At 38.9% G+C, this 27,123-nt stretch overlaps 1 protein-coding gene and 2 long non-coding RNA genes across 8 annotated transcripts in view; 1 reads left to right on the forward strand and 2 right to left on the reverse strand.

Moving 5' to 3' along the window:
• The window catches only part of LOC148107702 (uncharacterized), a 449,136-nt gene extending 443,902 nt beyond the window's left edge, over positions 1-5,234 (reverse strand). Inside the window, exon 1 of the long non-coding RNA XR_015721843.1 lies at positions 4,596-5,234. This is a non-coding gene — a long non-coding RNA (uncharacterized LOC148107702). The remainder of the gene's footprint in view (positions 1-4,595) is intronic.
• Positions 1,384-26,521, forward strand: LOC148107703 (uncharacterized). 3 transcript variants are annotated; one of them, XR_015721844.1, is made up of 3 exons: positions 1,384-1,598; positions 16,886-17,053; positions 26,383-26,521. It is a non-coding gene; the product is annotated as an uncharacterized LOC148107703 (long non-coding RNA). The 3 variants fall into 3 exon arrangements; XR_015721846.1 differs by having other exon boundaries at positions 16,963-17,053; XR_015721845.1 differs by having other exon boundaries at positions 1,384-1,575; positions 16,890-17,053.
• The window catches only part of CEP128 (centrosomal protein 128), a 375,253-nt gene continuing 373,453 nt past the window's right edge, over positions 25,324-27,123 (reverse strand). For all 4 annotated transcript variants that reach the window (XM_045807714.2, XM_045807712.2, XM_087856159.1 and 1 more), the window contains one exon: positions 25,324-26,469. In XM_045807714.2, the coding sequence (XP_045663670.2) occupies positions 26,342-26,469 (128 nt within the window). In that variant the 3' untranslated portion in view covers positions 25,324-26,341. The remainder of the gene's footprint in view (positions 26,470-27,123) is intronic.

Raw genomic sequence — 27,123 nt, forward strand, 5'->3', positions numbered from 1 at the left:
GTTAGGAAACAGATCCAGGCCCAAAATGATAAAGGCCCCAGGGTGGCTGGAGGGTGGATTGGAGATGTGCCTGCAACAGGGTTGATATGCCGAGTCAGTGGATGGGAAATAGAGGGAGGGAGGTAAACCAAGACCGTGCTGTGTCACGGCAGGAGCCCAATGGGAGCAACGACTTCAAAAAATGGGAGGAAAAGGCAAATTCTGAGTAGAAAGGCCACTACTGTAGATTTAAATCCTGTCTGGTGTACTCATTGCTCTGCAGTTTGGGTAAGGTAATGCGCCTTCCTGAGTCACAGCCGCGTCATCCTCAAAATGGAGAAATACTGTCTACTTCATGGGGTTGTCATGAGGTTAAACAGGAATAAAACATATGAAAACATCTAGCTTACTGCCTGCACAGAGACATTGCTTGATAAATATTTGTCAAATGAAGAAAACGGACAGAAATAGAATAAATAGCAGAGGCTAGTGTTTAAAAACTAGGCTTTGTTGTGTGACCTTGAACATGTTACCTAACCTCCTTGACATTCGGTTTCCTCACCTGTGAAATAGGGAAAATATATCCTCTCTCACTGGCTTGTTGAGAAGACTGAATTGGAAACCCTCTGCAGAGCCTGAGCTAGTAGTCATTGGCACATAATTAGTGCTAAATAAATGTGCATTGAATAAAAATATAAATTAGCTCAACTGTGGTCAGTACATCTTGTTTAAGGAGGTAGAAAATGACCTCAGTTTACTAAATATTACATACATGCTCAGACATGTACTCACAGAAGAGGACATTGAGTCTGTTTCACATTAGAATTTAAAATTTTAAGATAGCATTGTTTGAAAAGTTAACTTGCTTAGAAAAGTTTATTTTTCAAAGTCAAAAAAGGCACACCTCTCTATTTGTGTTATGTAAAAATTAGAAACTACCTTCATATCTTCTCATTAAAAACAAAACAAAAAACAGCTAAATCTTTGTGCAGAATGTACATGACCTGCCTAACTTTTGCTCCATAGATGTGATACTGAGAAAACCATTATTTTTAGATAACCCAAGTACGACCAGCATTACTTCATTTTTTTATTTGTTTGAATGCCTTTGGTGATTTGTTTGGATTCTGTTCCTGCTTGGATAAATGCATTTCACTTTGTATATTGTGACTGTGACAGATAATGCTAAGAGATCCCAAGTACACCTTCACTTCCTTTTAATAGACGAATTCACCTCTCCAAACTTCGACCTCCTTCCTCCACCCCATTTTTCAGAAACATGGCCTCCCAGCTATGGACTACATTTCCCAGCATCTCTAGAAGCTAGATAAGCTCATGTGCTAAACTTCCGGGCAATGGAAAAGAGTGAAATCGATATCTTTCATTTCTGGGTCATCTCCTTAAACACTTGCCCTGTACTCTCCTGTGTCCCTTCTTCTGTGGGCCATAGCACAGATGTGGTAGAGACCCAGGTTCGGTAACACTGAAGAACATGACATCAGCGAATGGTAATGCAGCAGAAAGGAAGGAACTTGCGTCCTTTAATGACCTAGAGGAGTCAATCTACTTCACCACCTGGACCAGCGGAACTGTAATGTGAGAAATACATTTCTATCTATGTAAGCCACTACATTTGGAGTTTTTTTTTAATATCGTTACTATTATAGCATCTCAATCTCTACCCCAAGCAGGGTTTTACCTTACTTTTCAAGAAAAAAAAATTATTTCAATTGTGAAAATTGCCTCTAGGACTTTATGGGACAAATAGATTTTTAAAGACAAAGGTCTGATGTGTCAGGCTGAACTCTGAATACTCATTACCACACCAAGGTTATTACCAAGGGCTTTCCATTGCTCCTTATTTGATAACAGTATTTTGAGTTCTAATGGAGAATGCTTAATTGTCAACTTGCTTGGTTGTGATTATGATTATGTTGTTGTTTGCAATGAAGTAATTTTTTTCCATTTGTTTTACCATCTTCTGCCGGTGAGTAGTGTTTGAATAAACTAAAGACCTTTCAATTAGACTTAACCTCAAATTAGATTAAAAACTGGGGGTCTCAGAATGTCTAAAAAAATGGTTCACTAAGTTTTAACCTTGAAATAGTGTCATTTTGTATACCATAACCACCGATTTCTGTTAAGGCCATTTTTTTTTCCACTAACGGGCAGTCAGTATTGGAAATAGAATTCTATTATATTGTTTTGCTACTATTGTGGCAAATGAGGTAAAATATGATTGAAGGTTCTAGTTTTGCATACCTTCAGCGTAGGGTATTTGCACCAGTATTTTTATTACTAGTGTCATGAATAGCCATGTGATGCTTAGTTGTAAAAAATAAAGTCAATAAAAAAGATAGGTAAGAAAAGAATTAGACCATCAGGGGATGGTGGAACGTAGCCGAATATCGACAGAACATATCACAATCATCATACATGGCCACCTACACAACCTAACCCAATCACACATAGGATTGTCTTGGATCAACTGATTTGGAAAACAATTGCGCTACTGACATTTCAGTCACTTTCAATAATTCTCAACTTCAAAAAAGCCAAATCAGTTTCTTCCCCTCACCTTCCAAGTAACCAGTGACAGCTGCTGTAGTGGAAAGAACTCTTGGCTAGGAATCAGGAAACTATATTGCTAGGCTTGACTTTCCCACTTAGGAAGTGTGAATTTGGGCAGGTCATTTAACCTTTGTGCAGGGTGATTACGCAGTTCAGAATAGGATCACCTATAAGAAGTATTTTGGAAAATAAAAAGCTTTATACAAATATGCACTAGTATGTGTGTGTGTGTATATATTTGTGTGTGCATGTAAGAAAAACTAACATCATCAATAGCAGAAAACCACCTATAAATGTATTTGTTCATATGCATATATGAACACATACATACAGATATATACATGTGTATGCATAAAGATACACACACATACACACATATTTACTAAATTAAAAACTTTTACTATTTAGGATTTATGTCCTGGCTGCTTCTAAAATGAGTTAAGGCAATTAAAAATTAACACACAATGCCAAGGTGCAATGAAGAGCTTTAAAAAAAGACAAAAGTCCGTGTAGATGATATTTAAGAAGTATTTTTTAGTGGAGCCCCTTTGCTCTTCATTGATGGTTGACAGCAAAGCAGATAAGGGGAGTTTTGTTGTAATAACAACAGGTTACCAATAATTTATTGAATACCTGTGAATTCCCCCACCCCGAATGAAAGTTAGAATCTTAGCAATGACCTACATCAAAAAGTTTCACCCATATCCTATTCCTCTGTCTCCCCTCTCTGGGTGATAAAGTTAATAGGCCACGTTTGCCAGAGTTTTCAGGAAGTAACATCTGGGAAGTGTCAAGTTCCCATAGTGAATACAAGGCACACATTAGGCTTTTACCCTGAAGTCAGTAGGACTGTTACTGTAACAGTCTTTTGAACTTTTATCTTCGTGGTCATCTAAGATTAAGGAACAAAATGACAATCCTGAGAATAATCTTCCCCTTACCTAGTCCCACACCACCACCTGATAATTGTTGAGGACCCAATAATCTCCTCTTCTAAAATAATTTTAAGTGAGCTAAATTCCTTTTTACATAAATATAAATAAATTAGGAATGAATTGCATTGTGAGGCCGAGGGTAACACAAACACCTTTGATTCGTGAGCTCAGACAATGCCATTATATTTTGAAACCATCCATCAATACCCTTCGATTTTTATTTTAAAGCAACCAAGAGTAAAGCATTGAATTTTATGGTCTCAGTCCTCAGTGTGAACAACAAATATATTATACTGTATTTTTATGGGACAGATTAGCATTGGTGGTCATCTACCTCAAACCGAAACTCACAGATGAATCACTAGATTAATTAGGACTAGCCAAAAAAATGGGATTTGATGTTTTTCCCCACCTCCCCCACTCTCAGCCTTTCAAAAAATGATCATGTGTAAAATGGGTTTGAAATCTCTGCACAGGAGGCAAGGAAAGAGAGAGCAAGAGCTGACCATTGCCTCCATTCTGTACTTTCTTCTACCGCTATGCTTAGTTTGCCTCATCACGTAACCAAAGCAATCACCCCAGGAGCATCTCCAGGCATTAAAAAATACTCACAACTTTCAGAAGTTGGAATTTCTTCTCCAGACTAATATTTCTATTTTCTGATACTCACAAAACAAAACAAAACAGTTCCTAAGGAAGAATTCTGCAGCAATATATTCAAAGCTTGCCACCTTAGAACCATAATGTGCCTTTCTTCTAAAGGAGACCTCCAAAAGCAGTGACTCATTTAGTATCACGGTGTACTTGCCAAAGAGGCCGCAGAGAGCACCAGCCCTGTTTTACAAATGGAGACCTGAGTGTCATCCCAGCCTCTCTCCATGCAGAGAGAACGAGAGGAAGCAGTGACAGCCACATATTCTACTCATTTCTTGAATGTGCATTTCTGAGCTCACATGTCAATGACAGACTCCTTAAGCAGGTGCAGAATAAACAAGCAGAATACATTGGGAATGCTGGTCCTTGTGATTAGAATTTAATCCGTCTCACGAAGCAACTGCAAAGGGACAAAACGTATGCAAGTAAACATAGTCTAATTGATTTGGAACTCACCTGACCCCTCTTGTCCTCTTGGAGTTGTAAATACCTGCCCAGATTGGCAGAAATCAGCTAGAACAAAGCAGGAGAGAGAGAGAGAGAGAAGACCCAAACCCTAAGTCTTTATATGCACCCCCCTCTCTGTTCAAACATCCTCTTCACTCTGATTGGCTTCTGGTTCTTTCACTGCTCCTTGCCTTTGAAATGTTCTCCACTCAGCAGTATGCCGGGTTAATGTCTCCAACTTCCCCCAAAGCATCTACGCACGTCCTGGGCACGTATGTGTATTTCCAGTGACCCAAAGTGACAGTCAGTGGGAGGTAGCTTCTTGTAACTTCTTTTCCTGGAGACTTGTCTCTCCCTTGCATGGCTTGTCTTGGCTCTTCTAAAAGGCTAAGGGAGGTTATCTACTCTCTTCACCCACAGGTTACAAACCATAATGTGGCTCTGTTTTAGAAGGATGGCCTGCATGACTAGCGTATCACTGCCAGAAAGAAAACTCAGGTTCTATATTTGAACCCCTACCTTGTCTTCCAAATCAAGCACCTCCAAAAATTATGAGCTCGTTAGTGCCTATTTGACATCTTCCTACCCAGGTTAACATTTCCTTTCTTAATCTGATTTTTCCACTTTTGTCTTCTTTATAAAGTTTACTTTATAAAGTTACTTCTGACACAGGTGAAGCTATGGGTTGTTTTCTGAAAAAAAAGAAAAAAGAAAAAAGAAAAAAAATTCTTTTAATTCCTAGCTTCCCGTACCATCTTACAGAATGAACATATTTGATTTTCAAGGAATAATAACTGGAATAATTTTGTTTGTCATTTCATCTTCATTTCTTGATTGCACAAACGAATGTTCAGGTCAAATTCTGCCATAATAAGACCAGGGAGTTTCCAAGTTACTTTCTTGGGGTGAAATATTATTATACCCATTCTTCAAAAGAGAAGCTTAAGAATCATTCAGCTCAGGGCACCTGGGTGGCTCAGTTGGTTAAGTGTCTGACTCTTGATTTTAGCCCAAGTCATGATTTCAGGCTTGTGAGATCGAGCAACATGTTGGGCTCCACACTGCGCATTGAGCCTGCTTAATATTTTCTCTCTCCGTTCCCCGACCCCCCTGCCTTAAAAAAAAAATCATTCAGCTATGCATAGACTTTGCTATTATGATATTTGCTGAAACGGCAAATATCCAATATACCATTTTTTAAATTTCAGCATGACCAGTTTTGATACCCAGAATGTCATAGCATGATTATCTCCATGTAACTTGAATTTTACAGACCTGGTCTACACAGAGACTGGAAAAACATCTTTTCAAAATCATGTTCAATTGAATTTAACTGATTTCTGCCAAATAGATAAATGTCAGCTTTCCCTACAGTCTTTTATTCCAGTGAAATTCAATTAGTAATGAGATTTAACATTTTTAACAATAAGCTTAATCTAAGTGTAATCTTTTGAAGTCTTGAAACAGACTAATGTACCCCTTCTTCCCAATATTCTCTGGGATGGAGATGTACTGAATGTCCTCTCAGAATTCTCAAATGTTGAGTTATTTTTGATTCAGAACATTTCCACTGGTTGCCCTTGAGTAGACATGCCATATTATCACATTACCTTTGGAATCTCTTTAAACTGTGACCCACATTCTTAGGAAGGCAACTAGATATGAACACCTTCCTTTCCATCGACTTTTTTTTTAATGACATCTCCCTTGAGTAACTGGTCACCTTGCAAGGTCTCAATTCATTGAGCTGAGTACACGTGATACATATTCCTATGAACTGTAGGGACTTTTTGTTTTTCTTAACTTGGAAGCATGAAGAAATTGAATATTGCCCCATATATCTGAATTGTAACGTTCACAATATTGTCCTAGAGAATTTCATTCCTATTTCTCATCCTTTCTTCACACCCTGCACACCAATTACACATTTGTGTGTGCACTCACATATTCACAGTTAAAAACTTAAGTTTTAGGTTAAGTCTCAACTATGTAATTCATAATTCAGGCCTTTAGATAAAAGAAATTTTTCATTATGCTCTTAACATTTATTATTGCTCTCTGTGGATATCGATCAGGTTACGCTATCTTTCGCAACAGTCTTTTTCACGTGGTCTGTTTGAAAAAAATCTTGTGAAGTCATCGTCTCCTTGTCTTCACCTCCTCTGTCCAGGTGCCCAAACCAATCTTCAGAAGTGTGTTTAGCTAACACAGACTTCTGTCTACTCCCCAGATGTCTTGATTTTAATAAAGAATGAATCTTAATGAATTTCTAAATGACATGTTTCCAGATACCCTTAAAGGGGGTAGGGGAAATCGGGGGTGGAAACATTCATTGCCAGTGCTTTGACAGGAAGATAGCAAAAAGAAAGTGGCAAAATGCATAGCTTGCAATTTTAATGAACAAAGTTCTATGAACTAATCATTGTATTTCCATACGCTATTTCTAATATTTACCCTGCAGAGTGGGTGTTATTCTTATTAATCTCACGTTTACAAATAAGGAAGCTGAAGCTCCCAGTTGTTTTGTGATTGGCCCAGGGTTAGATAGCAGTGAAGTGGCCCAGCCAGTATTCAAACCAGTTCTATGGATGCCCGTTCCCACCTACCTGCGCTTGCACATTTTACTAGACTTTAGGGAAGGGTAAGAGAGAGCTCAAAATCTCCATGTATCAGCTCCAAGTAATTTGGAATTTGTACATGAAAGGATGTTCAGACCAGAAGGCACATGGAGAATCTAAAAATGCCCCTCCTTCCATCTCTTTAAACCTAAGGAAGGTATAAGAGTAAAACAGAAAACATGGACCTAGAAGTCAGAAAGCACTAGGTCAAATTCTGTTTCTGCCAGTTATGATACTGACTCTTACCTTGGGAACAGTTAGCTGTTTGGAGCCAGGTTCTTCCACATAACAATGAATATAACAAGATCGACTCCATTGGTCTACTATGAGGATGCGATGAAAATAACTTCGATGATCTAAGTCTCAACGTGAGTGCCCCACTCCTAGTAGGACCTCAATAAGTGGTCCTTCCCAAGAACCATTCTCCCATCCTCCCCTGAAAGGAAGAGATGGTCCTCTTTTCATCCATTGTCATAGTTTATTTATAACCTTCAAATAGTTGCAAAGGAAGATGTTTTTCAAGTCTATGACAACATATTCTTAAATGATCAGTGGACAGCAGCTACACCACCATGGCTAAGAGTATAAATTCTAAATCCTAACTGCTTGTTAAAATCTGGCTCTACTCTTAAAAAGTTGTATATCTAAGCATATTTGCTCAATACTTCTGGGCCTCAGTTTCTGTAACTGTAAGATAGGAATAATAGTAATAGCACTTACCTGGTGAGATTTCATAAGATTTAAATTCATTAATGCAAATAAAGTGATTAGTACAGTGACTGGCACTTAATAAGTGCTTTATAAATGCTATTATTATTAACCAAGCACACAATAGAGCTAAAATAGTAATTCTCAGCCAGGGGTGATTTGGCCCCCCAGGGGATATTAGCAATGTCTGGAGACATTTTTGGTTGATACAACTCAGTGAGGGGATGACATTTAGAGGGTAGAGGCCAGGGATGCTATTAAACATTCTAAAATACATAAGATAGCACCTATAACAAAGAACTATCTAGTCCAAATGTCAATAGTGCCAAAGTTCAGAAATACTGAGCTGAGAAAAACCATCCCTGGTCAACAGAGATCCTGAGATACTTTCTCAGGGGGCATAAGAAATAACTAACCAAATATTGCTGGAAAATCAAATAGGTGTATAGAAACTATACCCTATTCAATGTCAAGTAAGCTAATATTGGAAAAAATCAAATGGTTATTGGATATATGGGACTATAACACTTCAGTATGTCTTAGAGTTATGTTAAAATATTCTTTTAAAAGAGTAATATTTACTTCTTATAAGCGTCATTATTCTAAAATTCATGGACTAAGAATTTGGAGAGTGGATAAGCAAGGATGGGCAAGGGCTTTAGAGCCTGCAGGTCCCATAAAAATTAATGCTTGCAAATTTATTGGGATTCCTTCCTCCATGCGACCCAGCAAGAGAAGATGGTCTGTGTATCATGGACACTGGGTAGGAAAGAAAGTGGGCATGAATTTTCACGCTCCTTTATATCTTCACCCTCCTCAACCTTTCTTACTTTGTGGGCAGTGGGATTATTTAAAGAACGCTAGAGAGGAAGTGCTCAAAGTATCGCTTTCCTCGCAGTCTCAGGTGAATTTAGCAGGATCATGAGCTAGGAGGACTCCTTATCAATCCTGTGGCTTTCTCTAGATGTCCTCTAGCTTGGGTTGAAGAGGACATGTTGGCAACTCTAAGCAGAACTAACTAAGCCCAGCGGATGGCCTTTTCTTAAGAATAGCCTTCAAACTGAGGAGGAAAGTAGGAAGCTCTCCATTAGGAGCACACTAGGTCCTGACTTTTGTTATTTGGGACCTGATGGTTGGTACTCAGGGAACTAGAAAGGTACAATGAGGTCTCTTCTCCAGTTCTTGGCAGGGAGATACTGCTCAAACACAAAACACTGTTCCAGTGAACAGAAGATACATGAAGAGGTAGGACTCCTTTCTAATGCTTGCAGGTAAGATCCACCAGTGAGGCTCATATGAGTTTAGGATGGACTCAGTATTGTCTGCCATATAAAAGAAGGACTCTGTATCATTCTGATTGTAATGGGCTGAATAATAGTGCATTAATATATCAGGTCCTAATCCCCAGAACCTGTAAATGTTACTTTATTCACAAAAAAGCTTTTTGCAGATGTGACTAAATTAAGACTCTTGAGATGGGGAGATTATCTTGCATTATCTGGCTGAGCCTTAAAGGTAATCAGGAGTATCCTTGTGAGAGGGAGGCAGAGGAAGATCCAACACACAGGGAAGAGGAGGCCATGTGACCAGGGAGGCAGAGACTGGAAGGACACAGCCACCGGAAGATGGAAGGGGCAAGGAATGGACTCTCCCCTAGAACCTCTGAAGTAAGTGCAGCTCTGCCCATACCTCAATTTCTGTCCAGTGAAAATGATTTTGGACTGTTGGCCTCCAGAACTGTGAGAAAATACATTTCTACTGTTTTAAGCCACCAAGTTGTGGTGATTTGTGTCAGCAGCCACAGGACACTAATACGGTGGTCATGACTGTGGCTTCTCTTCTCACAGGCGTCCATTAGCCAAACCTAAGTGGGAAAAAGGAAGTGGAGGACGAGGAAGAAGAGTGAAAAAGAAAAACAGAAAGCAAGCAGGAGATAGAAGATTGAACAGGAGCAGGAAGAGAAGAAAGAGGAATCAGAAAAAAGTGAAAGAGAAATAATTCGCTGAATGGTATAGGTCATGTGTGAATCGTATTGGAGAGAAGTACATATAGTCCCTAAATTCCACTCTTATCTACATGGTGGACATTAAGGCTCTGCCTTAGGCAGAGACAAGAAGAATTTTGTCTTTAAAACATCTTCATGATTCATCTAATGGTTATATGTAGCTCACTAAAGTTTTTCTCATCAAGGTTACCAATGACCTCCCTTCAGGCAAAAGGCAGTAACCTCTTAGTCATCAAGCTCTTTCACCTGACTTGCCAACACTAAACATCCGTCAAGATTCTGCTCATAACCCACTTCTTCCATAAAATTCCCCTTGATCTTTGTTTCTATTTTCTGATTTCCTATTACACTCTCAGGAAATGTGGCTTTTATTTCTGCCCCTCTAAAAAGAGGCCAGGGAGGCTGCTAAGCACCCTAAAATGCACAACACGACTCCCTCCAACAAAGAGTTATGATATTTTTATACCCCCTCCAGCACTTTGCACAGGGCGGGTGTGAACAGAGTCCTGCGGTGACTGACTACCTATAACTCTGTCCCATAGTACAGATGGTCTCATCTCCTTCATCTTCTACCGATTTATCATATTGTACAATGATGATTGATATTGAGAATTACGTCCCTGAGGCATGCTAGGCCTAAATCACAAAAAATAAACTGACAAAATTCATTCATTGTCTTGCTGGTTAAAAAAAATCTACTCGTACATTTCAGAAAGATTTCCAACTGGAAGAGTGGAGGCCAGAAAGCATTACTCACTCAACTTCATTTAACTCCAAAATTCAATTAACAGCAACTCCTATCCCAAAGACTCACAGCATCCGAAGGTTTTCTTATTACCAGGAGAGTTACAGGTTTGTCCTAAAATAGACCAGAGGGTACCAGCTTTCTGGTATGTATTTCCCAATATATGGCAACTCTTAGTATAAAAGTAAGCTTATTTTAAAATTGATTACACATCCTGGATTAAAATTTCCCAAAGGAGAGCCTGCATTGGGGGGACCGTTTATATGTGTCATACTGCTCATTCGCATCCAGCGTAACTGAAATCTAAGTCCGGTTCAACGAATCATCCCACAGTAAGTGACCAGATAACTGCCCACGTGCAAACCATTATGTCCACACGTGGCTGAAGAACCCGGTCAAGGACATAACAACTGTTTCTGAGCATCCCTCATGATTTCACATTTTAATGTTTATTATTTTTTGTTTTTTAAGCATAAAAAGACTTAAGGCACGTTGTGGCATTCCCATCACGTAAAAGCGGTTTAAAAAAAACACGTCACAAATTAAGAATCACAAACACACAGAGAATGGAAATAAATTAAATAAAACAAGCGAACTAATTAACACACTTCCCAAAACAGAAAACCAAGACTTAAAATATTGTATACCTTAGTGAAATAACAGCTGCTCTTATTAAAGACCATATATTCCATTAGTATAGTATTTTGTAATTTATTGCCTTTCCCACCTTGGAAAAATTATGTTACAGTTATATGGCCCCATATTAACATTTTTTTGGCCTTTTATAAGTAACAGTTTTGAAACTGGACGTTCGGCTATCCATTAAGTCAGTCGCTTGAGAAAAGCTTTCATTTTTTTTTTTTTTCCGGCTGTTTAGAATGGTTCGAAAGAATGATTCAGGGAAATCATAAAAGGATTAATTCAAAATGATGAAATGATGAGATTATGAAATGTAAATGCACCCCTCTGCACACACCCACTCTGTTATCTATATATATCTAAAGCACGATGCACTCACATTGCCCATATATACCACAGATTTCTATTTTGAAGACATTAATTAGGCCAGAATAATGACTAAGGTCTAAAGTCCCACACACCATGAAAATCCAGGTTTAATATAGAGAAAAGGGTCCTTGACGAGGCTGATATTACCAGGCTTCTTTTCTCCACTTTCCAAAGAGAATCCTACGGGTTGTAGCCTGTTGTCCTGTTTGTTAAAGATAAAATGCCTAGTATTCTACTAGCACTTTCTGAAACTCTTAAACTTCACTGTCTTCCTGAGACAACCCTGCCCTGAAGGGAAAAACAGTTTTCTTCACCCAGAGCCTTTTTCCTTGTATTAATATTAATATCCCATGAGAATATTAGCTCTGGAGGAAAGAATTTGGTGGCAAAATTCCATATTTACTCATGAAATCCACCCCCAACTTCCACTCCCACATTTTAACAGGACAGTCAAAGGAAAACCTTCCATTCCTACTGCCCTCTCTTCATGCTTCCCCTCAGCTTTTTTTTTATATAGATTTTTATTTATTTATTTGATACGTATAGAGAGAGAGAGCAAGTGAGCATAAGCAGGGGGAGTGGCAGAGGGAGAAGCAGGCTTCCCGCTGAGCAGGGAGCCTGACCTGGGGCTCTCGGTCCCAGGACCTGTGATCATGATGTGAGCCGAAGGCAGATGCTTAACCGACTGAGCCACCCAGGCGCCCTGCCCCTACCTCAGCTGCTTCAGCCCTGCCCTGCCTTGTGCTTTGCAGAAAGTGTGTAGCAAAGCCTTGGGCATCAAATCTCAGTAAGACTTAAGCAATGTAGTGGGGTCGACAGCAGCTGCCTATCCTTCCTCTCCTAGAAATGCTGTTTAAAAGACTTGCTGAAGGGAACTCCTTGGTGCTACCAAATCTTTAAAATGATTTTTTAAATGGCTATTTGCATATGTGGCTGAGTGACAAAGCGCATGAATTCCGGGGCCACTCTCTGCATTCAAATGTGGGCTCCATACTCCATCTTGAGTAAGTTACTCTATCTCTCTGTGCCTCAATTTCCTCATTTGAAATATAGTCTCAAATGAAAAATGGTAATATCAACCTCATAAGGTTGTTGTATTAAGTAAAATATGGAAAGTACTTCAGAATAGTGTTGGCATTTGGCACACAGTATGTGTTAGGGATAAAGCATCTACATCTCTTTCTCAGACGTCCATGAAGATTTAAAGACATGATTGTAGCAATATAGTATTTTGACCTCTGGCCAACGGTTGACCTTTGAACAACATGGGGGCTCGGGGCCCTGACCTTTCACTCAGTCGAAAATCTGCGTGTAACTATTGACTCCCCCAAAACTTAACTTCCAATAGCCTACTGTTGACCATAAGCCTGATAATATAAACAGCCAATTAACACATATTTTGTATGTTTTATATTTCATATACTGTATTCTTACACTAAGGTAAGCTGGAGGAAAGAAAATGTTAAGAAAACTATAAGGAAGAGAAATTACATTTACAGTACTGTACTGTATTTATTTAAAAAATCCAAGGTAAGTGGATCTGTGTTCAAAGTCATATTGCTCAAGGGTCAACTGTGTGATGTATGTATATACATATGTATACTATATATACATAATATATAAATATACATCAAATATATATTTACAAACTTATGTATATAATATATATATATTATAGCTATAAATGAACTGGCACTCAGGAAATAGTTGGTGAATTAATACCATCTAACAGAATAAGTGTATTATTGTATGTATGTGTATTAAGTGTATGTATTGTAAGAGTGTAATTAGCTTTGTCACTGTTCTATATTTGGGGTGATCCGCTGCTGTTAATCAACAGAGATAAGGATTGCAGAGTTCAGGGTAGACTTGTATGGATGAAGGGGCTCAGGCCTAGATGTAAAGAAAGAAACATGCACAGAGAACCACCACGTGCCATGTTCTGAGCTTGACAATTTTCATGCGCCATTACTTGTAAGTCTCTTAACAGCTCTTTTAAAGTAAATGCAGTAAGTTGTATCGTGCAGTTGAGGTCAATGAGCTCAGAACTGCTCAGTAAATTACCCCAAATCACACAGCTAGTAAGTTAGTGGTGGAGGTAGGATTCTAATCCTATACCACTTTTAAGAAAAAAAGCATACCCTGGGAAAAGGACAAAGATGGGTTATGCAAGGGAAGTGATTTTACAAAAGGGTCATTACGAATACATCGTTGACAAACAAGGTTTATAATTCTAAGACGGTTTGGTATATCTTAGACTCAGCCTTGAAGTAGATATTCAGACTACATACTATCCACTTTTAATCCCGTGACGAAGGCCATTGTACATTTCAATCGTAGACTCAAACATGGTCAGAGATGGAAAGCCACTTAGAAGACCATTTAATCCAACTTCCTCAGTTAACAGCTAAGAGACTTTGGAGGTGAAATGATAGGCTCAATGTCATGCAGGCAATCAGCAGCATCAGTGGCCAGGATTCTCCTGGACCCAGCACTCCTCCCCTTACTGCATGCAGAATAGCCAACTGGGACACCATAGTTTTAAATCCATCCATTTAGATGCATGTAAATTCTAGTCCATTTTAAATATTCCAATTCCTACTTTAGCATCTAAACCTAAAAAGAATATGAAGGTGATTCTTAAAATTCTCTGGGAAGATACAATAAATAATAATATTCTCTAGTGGAAAACAGAGCTTTATCCCTAGGAGCTTCTATTTTTAAAACCTGACTAAATTCTGGTACTGCTGTATGTTGTCATACAGAGAAAAAAATTTAAATACTGTCTGGGGGTAGGGGAACAGCCTTTTAAAAAGAAGGTCTTGTTTATCTTCATGCAGAGAGGAATTAAAAGGATTTTTAACATTTTTTTTTTGTTAGATTGCATTCATTCAACAAATATTTAGAGTACCAAATAACAGTAATAGCAGGAATCCTACTTTCCTTGCATATTTCATAGCACTCTTTACAGAGCTGGGTTTTTGATAGTCATTGATGGGTGGTGCTTATTCCTATGTTCAGTCTATTAGATGGCTTCAGGACAATAGTCAGTGGTTATGTCAGCTACTACTGATGTCCTTCTGTGAAGGTAGAAGGAGATGACTCTTGACTATTCCACTGTTTGTGTTGTTCAGAACTTTGCAGGGTGATATGCACTTTCTTAGTTATGTCATTATCAGTAATATGAAGTCCAAAGGCTTACAATTTCTTTCAATGTGCATGCACCAGAAATTTATTAATAGCACTATTTCTTATCAGGCTGCCAAGCATGAGGCAGTATGATGTTACATATACTAAAAAAAACCAAAAAACAAAAAACAAACCAACCAAATACTGTACCATCTAGCTATATCAGTACAAACCTACATCATAGAGCCTAGGAAGCTTTTTTTTTTTTAAGATTTTATTTATTTGAGAGAGTGTGAGGGAGACAGTAGGAGAGTGGGGTGAGGGACAGAGAGAGAAGGAGACACCCCACTGAGCGGGGAGCCCGATGTGGGACTTGATCCCGGGACTCGCGAATCATGACCTGAGCTAAAGGCAGATGCTAAACTGACTGAGCCACCCAGGCACCCCTGTCTAGGAAGCTTTGTTATTGTGTGTTATAAAAGACAGTTATAATGTGAAAAGCACATTATCCATTGCTTCAGAAATATTGCATTATTTTTATAAAAGATTTTATTTATTTGAGAGGGAGAGGGAGAGCACAAGCAGGGGGAGGGGCTGAGGGAGATGGAGAAGCAGACTCCCCACTGAACAGAGATTCCCAACTCGGGGCTTGATCCCAGGACCCAGAGATCAAGACCTGAGCTGAAGGCAGATGCTTAACCAACTGAGCCACCAGGGACACCAGAAATACTGCATTATTATAAACATAACAGAACAGCCAAAGATGCTAGATCTTGGGAATCTTAAACTTTTCTACCTAAACTTCCAAATGTGCCAAATATCATTTTGGTAGAAAGGGTTGCACTGGCAATGTGGAAAGGAAGGAGGTACTAAGTAAAGGTAAAGACAAAGAAGGATGGAAGTACACGATTCGAAGTGATTTTTATAGCAGATGCTTAGCCCAAGTCAGCAAATAAATTGCCAACTGACAAGAAACTGGCATACGAACTAAGCAAGTTTTTCAGGCCAAACATCCAGAAATAAAGGAATGCCAATGGGACTGAATAGGCAGGGAAACCACAATAAGCCACAAGTCAGCTGGATATTGTAGGACTTATAAGGCCCAGCAAAGATTTACTTGCCATATTGTATAGGGGGTGAAGCCCCACTTCCCGAAGACGATATTGAAAAGTCAACAGTGATGGAGTAACTGATGTTCCTGCATCACATGGGTCTATTTCCGTAAAATTCTATGTTGTAAAATCAATTTGGGATTTAAGGGACCAACATCACAATCTAAGGGATTTTGTTCCATATAAACCATCTGGTGGAAAAGTCCTGGTGAACTATGCGGTGATGACAGGAATCTCTATAAAAATCCATGAATATGATGGCCAACGCATACTCAGTCCTCAACAGCACACTTATACAAACACAAGGGAGATGGTGCACGCACCGATAACGCAGATACTTTATTGATACCCATTATGGGAAATCAGCACATTTCATGCTCCGTAAATTAGTCACTAATATTGGTGACATACAGATGTTATCTGATCAGTGTGGTTTTCCTGCCATTCAAAGCACTGAAGGCATAGTTGAAACCCTTAGGCAGAAATTCCAAGAACAACACTGTGATTTGAATTTTCATGAATACAATCAGGGAACTGGTCTGTTAAGTGCTGAAAGACACTGCAAATCTGGCTATCAAGATGTTAATAAACACCTTTTGCTTAGTGTAGAGAAAGATGATGGAGAGTGTAGGGTGGTTAGCGCAGTTAGTGAATATATTTTGAACACTTACACTCTGCTAGTTCCTGTGTTAGGCAAAACACAGCACCTTTTTTCAAAGAGCTTACTGTCTAGTAAAGCATCCTGCAATTTAGAAATATAATTATATTGATAGCATCTATACATACTACGTAAAATAAAGATGCTTCCTGGGTACCACTGGTTGATATGACAATTTTCTATATAGCTTTCAAAGATTCTGATTCTGGATCCATATTGATTTAAAGAATCAAGATGTTCAATCTACGATGATATCAAAATAACAAAAACTAAATCTTGGTTCCAATCACACGCTTTTTTTTTTTTTGGATGCTAGACAGACCTTTGTCCAATAATTAGAAAAATGAACTGCCAACATTAAAGTGGTGATTTTCTTCGGTCTGACCTTCCCAGATCCTACCTGGATTCCAAACATGTCCAAATGGCTCTTCCCGCAGGTTATGGGTAACTTGGGAATTCACTCTCCTGATGCTACCAGCAAAAGGTCAGTAATTGTTCTGTTGGTAAAAGACAATGTTACTTTTGTAAAATTGATCAAACATTTGGATAAAGCTGTGGTGTTGAGATCAGTATCAAAATCAGCATGGATTTCATTCAGGTAGTTACCACCTTGATGAGCTTCAGTTACGTAATATCAGGAAAGTCGCTAAGTTTCAAATGTGTTGATTGCCCACGTGGAAGGACAGAACAAGATTCCTTTTGCATCCATGCTTTCAATCTGTATCTTGGGGTCGGGGGTCTGGGGGGGCTTAGAGACCCTGGAAGATGTTAACTTACTCTCCTGTATATGCCTATTTTGTTTCCAGTTCACTTGAAATCACTCTCTGAGAAGAGCGATAAACACTAAATATTTAAGGGTAATGAAAATTTAGGCGGAATACCTACTTGTATAAACACAGCATGGGAAAGTTTTTCTCTAGCTGCTCTGTGGTACCAGTGTCTGCGACTGTACATCCCATGAGAAATATAAAGAGTCCCAAAGGATAAAATTAAGGGTAGAGAACATCTGACCTCAATCATGGGCGTCAGGATAAGAAATGCATAACACATGGTCACGACTCAAAAGCAGTGATCTCGAGGTTACTGCAGACAGAGGATGGCAGCTGTTCAGTTGGACATCTGGATCTCAGTGGCTCCAGAACTGGATTGTTCTCACATGAGATCTGTCTATGAGAAGCTCAGCTCATCTTCGGTAACGGTTTTGAGAATCTGATCTAATCTTCGTGTAGCGCCCAACAAATGGTAAATTTTTACATATACACCAGATCCTTGTTTCTGGAAAGTAAAGGTTGCCCAAAAGCAAAATATTAAAAGAATGATCACTGTGGGGTTGTATGGCTCTGTCCAAACTGATCCTTCACCTTTAGTCCTTACACTTCAAAGAGATCAAGGAGAATGCAGGGTCTTCCTGTATTATTTGGCTGTCTTCCTGTATTATTTGATACCATCTAAATACATATAACTTTTTACCTACTTTTTAAAAGTTCAATTTTATTCCCTTTTCTGAGAAGAACAATAAATTGCAAACTGTTGATAGGTAATGAAAGTTCAGCATATGGAAGTCTGGGTTAGTATGTAGGTTTAGTTGTCATCGATTTCAAATGGTGTATTATACAACTATTATAATTGGTAAGTAGGAATTATGAAGTATTTGTATATTTAAACATAAACATCCAGCTAATCAAATTTATCAGTGTGCCAAGTAAAGGAATTATATTTTAATTCTTAAAAATTACAAGGTTAAGACTGGTAATACATAGAGAAGACTTTTGGATAGATGTTTGAATTAACAGAAATAATTTCTTGGGTGGAAGGCCATCAGTGTGAAGTAACTTATGAATGTAAGTATGTTGGCATAGTCCCTATTCAACAATGAAAAATGTTTCTAAAGCAGATCACAAAAGGTGTAATAAGCTGCATTTGTATACTTACGAAGGCTTTCTTGTTTTTGTTTTTAAATTATTTATATAACTGGTTGATACAAATCCCAAACCATAAAATAACTGAGATTATTTTAAACACAGTTTAAATGGTTAAGCTGTTTGCTCAATTTACTTGATATTGCTATTTATGTAAGAATTGTACATTTTAATTGCTGTAATTAGCTGGGGCAGGGGCTTAGCAAAGACTCTGAATGGGGTCAACCACATTACTGTAGTTGCTCAATAAATAAGCACCCTTCCAGAAAAATACACTTTCTTTAATGTATGACATAGTGTAATATTTAAATCAATTGTTCAGAAATTGAGAGAAGTTCTTGAAAAGATATGATACTTTAGAATTGGAGAATTCTGTATAGATATCGATTTAATCCATTCCTAAACAAATGAGAAGAGGAAGCAACTTAATTTCAAACAAATATTTCAAATTATCAGTCACATATAATGGGGGGAGAGGTACAACATGTAAGATAAAAGGCCAAGACAAATTACATATGGCCATTAATCAATCACCAGTCTTCCAAGGACAAAGAGATGGAATGATGCAATAAATCCCCGATCGCAGTTGGAGACAGTGAGGAAAGCTGGATGAGACTTGACTGTTCAGGGGTCATCAAACCAAAATCTTTTTTAAGCTGACAATGTCAGAGTCTGGAGATGTTACTCTGAAACAGCGTGGATGACTGCGAGCTCTGGTACAGACAGAACAACACGAAACTGCATGTGAAATGATAACACAGAACCAATGTCCCAAATCAGGCTGCTTCTGAGCACAGGGGAGGAAGGAAAAACAGGATCAGAACTCAGCCCTAAAGCAGTTCACACCGTTTGGATAATCAATACCTGTTCTACACTTCAAGCCAGAGAGAGGTGTACACCGATAGGTCCTGGTTTACTGGGATGCCTCTGTGATGATCCTGATAAATGGGCAAAGAGTTCTGGTTAAGAGAAGTCAGGCAGGCAGAGCGGGTGGGGAAGTAACCTTGAGTGGTAAATCAAGCATCTTTGGAAGCTGCTTTAAGTCCTCCACCTGGGGGACCCAGAGGACTGGAGTCACAGTTTGGACACCTGGGAGAATACATAATACTGGAAACCAAATTTTAAAAGGGTACCCTTGTGCATCACGTGGAAAAGAAACCACATTCTCGTTTTGTTTGGGGATAGGAACTAAAGGTCAAAGGCAGCTATAATCAAATTAACCTTTAAGGCATGGCTCTTGGACTTGAGCATTCATCAGAATCCCCTGGAAGACTTGTTACAACACACTGCTGGTCCTGCCCCCAGAGTTTCTGAATCACTAGGTCGGGGGGTCACCTGAGAATCTGCAGTTAACCAGCTCTCAGGTGCTGCTGCCGCTGCTGGACTGGGAACCACATTTTGAGAACCGGGAGTTTAAGGAATACCGGACGAAAGGATATGTATCTTACAGAAAACTATGATTTGTTCTCAATGGAATCTAATCAGTAAGTTTACATGCAGTTAAAATTAAAAAATGAGCAATGACCACCACTGTTAATTTGCAACAGTCAAACTAACCTCACAAAAGACTTCTCCAATGGAAAAAATGGGAAACTCTTTCCACGGTACACATTGGCTTTATTGGCTGTGGTCTTAGTCAAAGCACAGAATGAACCTTGGCCAGCAGCATGAGGTCTCTCAAGCTCGCAGCTGTTGGGAGGAGGCTGCGCTGCCAGTGACTCTGGGCAGGAAGTGCCTCGTTAGAAGTGATGCATCTATTTTATTCAGCTCAGAATAAAATAATAATAATAATAATAAAAAGGCAAAACTTCCTAGGTTTCTCCAAACTTCTTCTAAACTGCCCAGCCTCCCCAAAGCCACCATATGAGATGGCTTTACTGCCATGGCTGCCTGACTTCTGGTAATTGACAGCTTGAGGTTCAGAATGATGGGAACTTTTCAAAATGCTAAGCCATAAATCAAGCCTGTATCTTCACTCACGATGGGCTTAATGATAGCGTAAATAACATGGAAATCCAAAATGACAGACAAGCACAGGGCACTCAGACTGAAAAATATCTGAAAGGAGGCCACTCTCCATCCAGACCCAAACTGCCAGGAAGCAGTCCACAGAGAACATTAAAGACGAGTGCAACTTGCATCAGAAAGAGGACTTAACGGTGAGCAAGTTCACGGCACTTCCCACCACGCCCCTTTCCAGGACCCTGCATCAGATAAAGGACGCAGTGCTACCGCAGTTTTTTTCTTTCAAGTAAACAGTTTAAAATGTGTGTTGTTGAAGGCAACCCAGCTTCCTCTGTGCTCATATCATTTTACAGAACTCCTGCCATCCTTCATTCCCTTCTCCAGCTAAGTGCTCAGCAATAACGGACAAACAAAATCTAAACTAGCATTACCACTACCCTAGGGATAACACTGAATACGAGTTATGCAGTATGATCTGATAATAGCTGGCTTCAAGAGCTCGGGGAAAAAAAACCACAGCCACCACCTTGTATAGGGGATATATTAGAAACTCAGAGTTTAATCGTATGTGCAACTGACACACGTTTTGGGAATTGCTCTTTTGGCTTTCAGGTAAAAAGGTGACATAAATAGGTTCTCCTGATAGATAAAGTATGTTTAAATACTGCTCTAAAAAACAGCTGTGACTCATCACATGGGGTGAAGAGAAACAATTTTGTTTTACCAAAAGGAGGACCTCACCCCTGGTGAACAGACCAGCCTACGTCACTAGAAAAAAAAAATCAATTAGTTACTAATCTCACTAACTCTTTACGGTTGCCATTTATTCTGATGTCTTGAAACCCAGGCACACACAAGCTAGCAAGCATGACTCTAGCCCACAGGCTGGCCCAAGGAAAGGATATAAAGCTGCTTCCTAAGAGCCTTGAGGAAATGACTATGAATCCCAGAGAAAGAAGTGAGAGAGAGAGACACTTGGAGGAAATACTTCCAATTGAACTAGAGTATTTCAAGAACAAAGGGAGATGCACTAGCTCGAAGTACAGATTTTTACCTCGTTGGCCAAGTGTTTTAAAAGCCATTTGAACTCCCAGTGGCTTCAAAAATACACCTGACTCTAAATTGAAAAATTTGTAAGAAAAACAAAAACAAAAGGAAACTGTAATTTGATAGAACACCTGATACTATAACATTTATATTGTCCTTTTTTTTAAAAAAAAAAAAACCTTTTAAGAAAATATTAAATCAGAATAAAAGGAGACCATCAATTAGTGACTAATGAGCATATAATATAATCCTCCTTTCCCTCAAAATAAGATCTTTTCTTACTTTTAAATTATAACATCTGAACTGTTGGTAGTTTAATATCCACTAATTTTGTTTTAAAAAAAATATTGCTTCAAGCCAGTATTCTGATCTTTTATTTCCCATCAAGTACACAGCTAAGATGACAAAGGGCTCCAACATTTAAGGGTAAATTGTAACTTTTTAAAAAAATTTAAATAATGCCAGTCAAAATGCTTTTCTAAAGAATAACATATGAGAGGATGTCAAGTCGTGGGGATCTATGGAGTGATGACAGAAGACAGTCTGGGCACGAATGTCCGGCATCTGCCAGTTTGAGAAAGACAGGGCATTCATTCTGGAATAGCAACTGTGTGACTGCGATGCCTTAAAACATAGCAAGTTATTGTTAGAATGACAGGCGATGAGCGTGGTATGGCTTTTTTTTTTTTTTCATGTTCCTGCCTCTGTGCTCACTGTACAAGACTCTACCTCTTGAAAGGTGGAGGTCATCGGATTACATATTGTTTTGACTATCCTCCTGAAAGGGAACTAACATGCGGCTATGTTTAGAAATCCAGTATTTTCCTGCAGAGAGCGAGGCAACAAGTTCTCATCTACCACTGTCACATGGCTTTGTACCATGTCAGAGTCAAGCTGTGTTACAGAAGATACCCAGCCACAGAAATATTCCTAGGCTTTCAGCCATGAGCGAAGACACTTGCCATTTAAATCCTTTTGCAATTGGCTGGCCCCGAAACACACGCAGGTGCTACAAACTTCTGACAGTCTGCCCCCTCATTGTAGGTCATGGTGATTAGACTTCAAAGGTCAAAGGTTGGGGCTGATCTGGTGGAGCGCTACGAGTGACCTGAATGGGGTCTGGATTTAGGGAGGACGGGGGCCTAGGTGTGGATAAAGCAGGACAGGCTAAACTGGGGGCAGATGAGGTTAGAACTTGAAGGTCTGCTTGGTCTCACCAGAGCAGAGAAACTGGTTTACTTTGTTACTAATCAAAAGCAAGGGAGACGTCTCTGAAATTTGTTTGGGGGCTTGGAATCTGAAGTTCTGTTTCTAGATGTAAGCATTTCTCCTAGCCTTAAATTAGATGTGTCGTGTTTTGTACGGAAATGGAACTAAATGGAATCTTTCATGGTTTGAATTTCTTTTCTCAAATAGGGATAAGCCGATGTTTTTATTGCTAAACATTTGAGAACTTAAAAGTTGAAAGATGTAACTATTTTTATATCATACTTTGGTGCATGAAATGTCTTTATATACAAACTTTCCCAAATTTACTTTCCAGCTTACGGTTCATGGTTTCGTTTTGATCCAAGAAAACCAGATGCCTTCGTGAGGGCAGCTTCCTCATTTGAAGGCCATGAAAATCACAAATTTTTTTTTCTTCTTAAAATTAAATTGAGAGGAAATACTGGGATAGTTTGAGGACAGGGGGGTAAGAATCTTAGAAAAGGAATAATTTACTCAATGATCATTCCTATTCTTGGCTATTATATGATGTGGAGTTGGGTTTATAGTACAAATCCTGAGACAAACAATTTGAGATTCCTAAGTCCTTCCTAAAAAAGGGTTTGCTAAGTAAATATACCATCTAGTTATATGCAAAAATTTGGTCCCATTTAAAAAATATTTGCTCTTTAACTATAAGATTCAATATAGATTAAAGAAAATATAATAATTACTGTGACTCTAAATACACCTTACATACCATTGACCAGAGCCTCAAAATGGAAATTGCATTTATCTTAGCTGAAGGGATAAAAATGAAAAAAAAAAAAAAAAAAGTCTTGTTTTCTTGGCTAAGTAGGTAGGCACTTTCCTTTAAATCCAAATGCCTTATGTGTACTGTTTTGTTAAGCTATAGATTTTATCTTCTTTATTAGTAAAAATATATAAACTGTAACAATGAGAAAAGCTGGTGATTCTGGGAAACTGGATGCATAAGATGTTATATAACCAACTGGTTTCCAAACTTTAAATCAGACCCTAGTCAAGGAAATAATAATAATGTTAGCCAATGGGAAAAACATCCAGCCAGATTTCTCCCAGCTGTGTTTCTCCCCTCTGTGGCCTTCAGTAACTTCAATGGAAGTTCAGTGTGTTTAGGGAGAAAGATGGCCAGAAGAATCAAAATTATTAAACCAAAAAGGTCAATCTGCAAATTAAGTCTTGGACCAGGCTTACTGCAAGAATAAGGTTAATCCCTTCCAACGTCCCAGTACTAGAAGCAATATGGCCGATCAGCCACAACTCAAATGGGGCTGATATCACGAGTTATCCTGCCAAAGGAGTGAGTGAAGGAAAAACAGTTGCTGGCTTTGAAATGTACAAATCAAGCTATTAGTGTTTCCTTAGCATTCCTTTTGATTTCCAACTCGAGCTTAGGGTGACTGCAAGAGATAGGAAAAATCCTCAGAAAAGACAGGTCCTTGGATTTAATTCCATATAAACAGAGGGCCAAGGAATTTTGACAAAATTGTTGCTCACAAAAAGTTGACTTTGCCTTTGAAGTTCTTGTGTGTTCCGTATTTAAAGTCAGACACCTTCATTCATCCAACAGTAGCACAGGGACTTCAATAATATGATATAATGGCTTTATTTCTTTCGGATTAAAAAAGGTCTTTCATAAGATCCTTCTCTATTCTGTTATAAAATCATCAGCTAATATGTTTTCAAGGATTTGCCAGGTAAATAATCTGTGTTACCTTCAACTTTCAGGTCTAACTGGCCTGATGTAATTTTTTTTTCTTTTAATGGCCACAGATGTGCGAATAGTGGTTTAAATCAGTTCCTACTGAAAAGAATGGACTGCATGGAGTTCCTACTGACACATTAAGGGAAGAGCTATTTAACTAACTTTTATCTGTAGGACTGAAATAAAACGTGTTAATATTCTCCCTTATTTTCTCCCCAGCTAGTCATTTAGATCCAAGGAGATAAAACATTATAGTGTTGGTCAAACATCAATGAAAATACTGACATAATTTCTCAATACCCCCAATATTCCTCCGGCGTGATGTAGGTTCTGAGAAGTACCATGACTGTGAGCCGCTCCTTCAAAAACCGGCTACTCCGCTTGAACCTCCCAGGGCTCATTAGCACATTAACGGCTTGAAGTCCTGAGGTTAGACAAAACAAAACCCAACCTGTTTAATGTTGTCTCCTGCAGAATTTCTCCAGCTAGCCTGAACACATCACTCCTCTTTCACGGACTCCCTAATGCCAAACAAAGTGCGGGTCACGCACAGCTGGTTTTGTGTCTCCGTTTTCCTTCTTAGCACAATGACCGGCCCCTTGTAGGAACTCAATAAAAGATTTCAGTAATGGATAAATGATCAGATGCATGGCTCTCCTCTCAGAGGTTATGTAGATTGTATTATGTAATTTTTTGAGATAAAAGATCTCTGTCTTCTGCACTAACCCCTGGCACTCAAGTTCAGAGACAGAGAGAGCCATTTCTCCCGGACATTCAAGGATAGTCAGTGAGTAAAACATACAGTGGTGGAAAAAGGAGCATCTTCACAACATATGAGAACTCTAACAAGCAAGTTAACAAACGCAGAAGGTCATTAGGAAGGTATTGCTTTATTGCCCTTGTCCTTCTGAAGAACATTTCATCATGGCCCAGTGGGATTCAGTTCGCGAATGTTTTACTCTTAGTTAGCATTTAATAGAAATCTTTCTCCACTGGTAGATTAGCATGTAAAGAGCACAAGTTCTTAAAAACACGTTGATGTTGAGAAAGGCTGAGATGCTGAAAGTACATAGCGCCAGATTATCAGAGAACTCTCACATGGCAGATCTCATGACGCAGGAGTTTGGCAACCGCGCGCTTGGTCAGAGTAAACTGAAAGACGGTCCAGAATATGACTGAAGTGATCGCAGTGAGATATTTGGCCACGAAAAGATAAATAAATAAATTGTGCTATGAATTCTTTACAGTGTTCTACAATTCAGGTATCACTTGTAAATTCTTTATTGCTATTAAAAATGGATGATTGGAAATAAAATTTTAAGATACCGCATGTAGTAACAGACTGCTGAGATGATGGATGTAACAATCCTGAGCATTTATAAAGTGGACTGTCTAATATTATATATGCATATCTCCGTGACATGTTATAACACGTGAGGATTTATTAGGGAGAAAGCATTTTTTAAAAATCAATTGTATATAAACACTCCCTGAATCTAAAGTGCTGGCAATGTCTGCCTCATGGGCAACTCGTTTCCCTCCTTTTTAGCCAGTCCTTTGTAAAAAAAATCCCAATTATAAATCCAAATTTTGGTTGGAACAATGTGACTGACCACACCTGAAGAATGAAAATGCAAAGTGAAAAGTATATCTCTTTCTCTGCTGGTTTAAGTTGCCAGTAAGTCAGCTGTGTGTCATTCGTGAGCTGATATTACTTGGATTGATTTAACTTCTATCATTCCCGGTGACCAAATATATTGTTCTTTCAGTCAGTGTTTGGCAATGCTCAAGAGCAGAAGCTGGGGATTCGTCTGCTGGGTAATCCGGGCCAAACTGCAACAGGGACAGATATGCTGTCCTTTGTAAAACCCTCTGGTAAAGCAATGAATTACATTTTGCCTTTTTTGCTTTCATATTCCTCCTTCTTAGATGGTGGGCTTGTTCCATCCATTGGCGAACTTGTGGCATCTTCCTTGATTGAAGGGGAATCTGGAGTAACTGTTCTTTTGGTAAATGCTGGCAAGGTGAGAGAAAAGACAAAAATAAACCTAGATGAACAGAACCCTGGGGCGACGAAATTGTAAGTAATCACTGTGTCTGACCTAGTTTCCTGTAAACTTTACATGGACTAACAGACCTTCAAGGTAGGAATAAACGTCCTACGTTTACTGTATTTTGGAAAACATCTATTCATAGGATTTAATTTGGGAGGGATTCGAAGAGTATCTCAGAGCAGAAGATGTGTGTTTGGTCAATACACCATGATATAAAGCACACACACAATCTTGGAGGGAGAAATCTTCAGGGCCTTCTTTGTTAGACAAACTGAGACTAGATCCGGAATCTAGCTTTACTGTCTCTCTACACACACTTAACCTCTCTCCTGAGCTCCACCTGGGCCTGTCCAACTACCTACGGGAAATCTGCCTGCCTCATTTCTAACCTCTGCTGCTTAGCCATTCCTTACTTTCTCCATCTTACAAAGTGACACACTCATCCCCCCCAGCCCTGGTTTCTCAATCTTTGGTTCCCTCCTTCCTTTGTCCCGTCTGCTCTACCCATCCCATTTAAGAGTAAATTCTGAAGATTTTACCTCCCAAATTAACCCCAGGCCTCCAGCTCCACATATCTCCGTTTCTATCACCTCAGCTCAAGCCACCATTTTCTCTC

The sequence above is a fragment of the Ursus americanus genome, chromosome 26, assembly GCF_024610735.1.
Source record: "Ursus americanus isolate L20-20 chromosome 26, mUrsAme1.1.p, whole genome shotgun sequence".
Lineage (NCBI taxonomy): Eukaryota > Metazoa > Chordata > Mammalia > Carnivora > Ursidae > Ursus > Ursus americanus.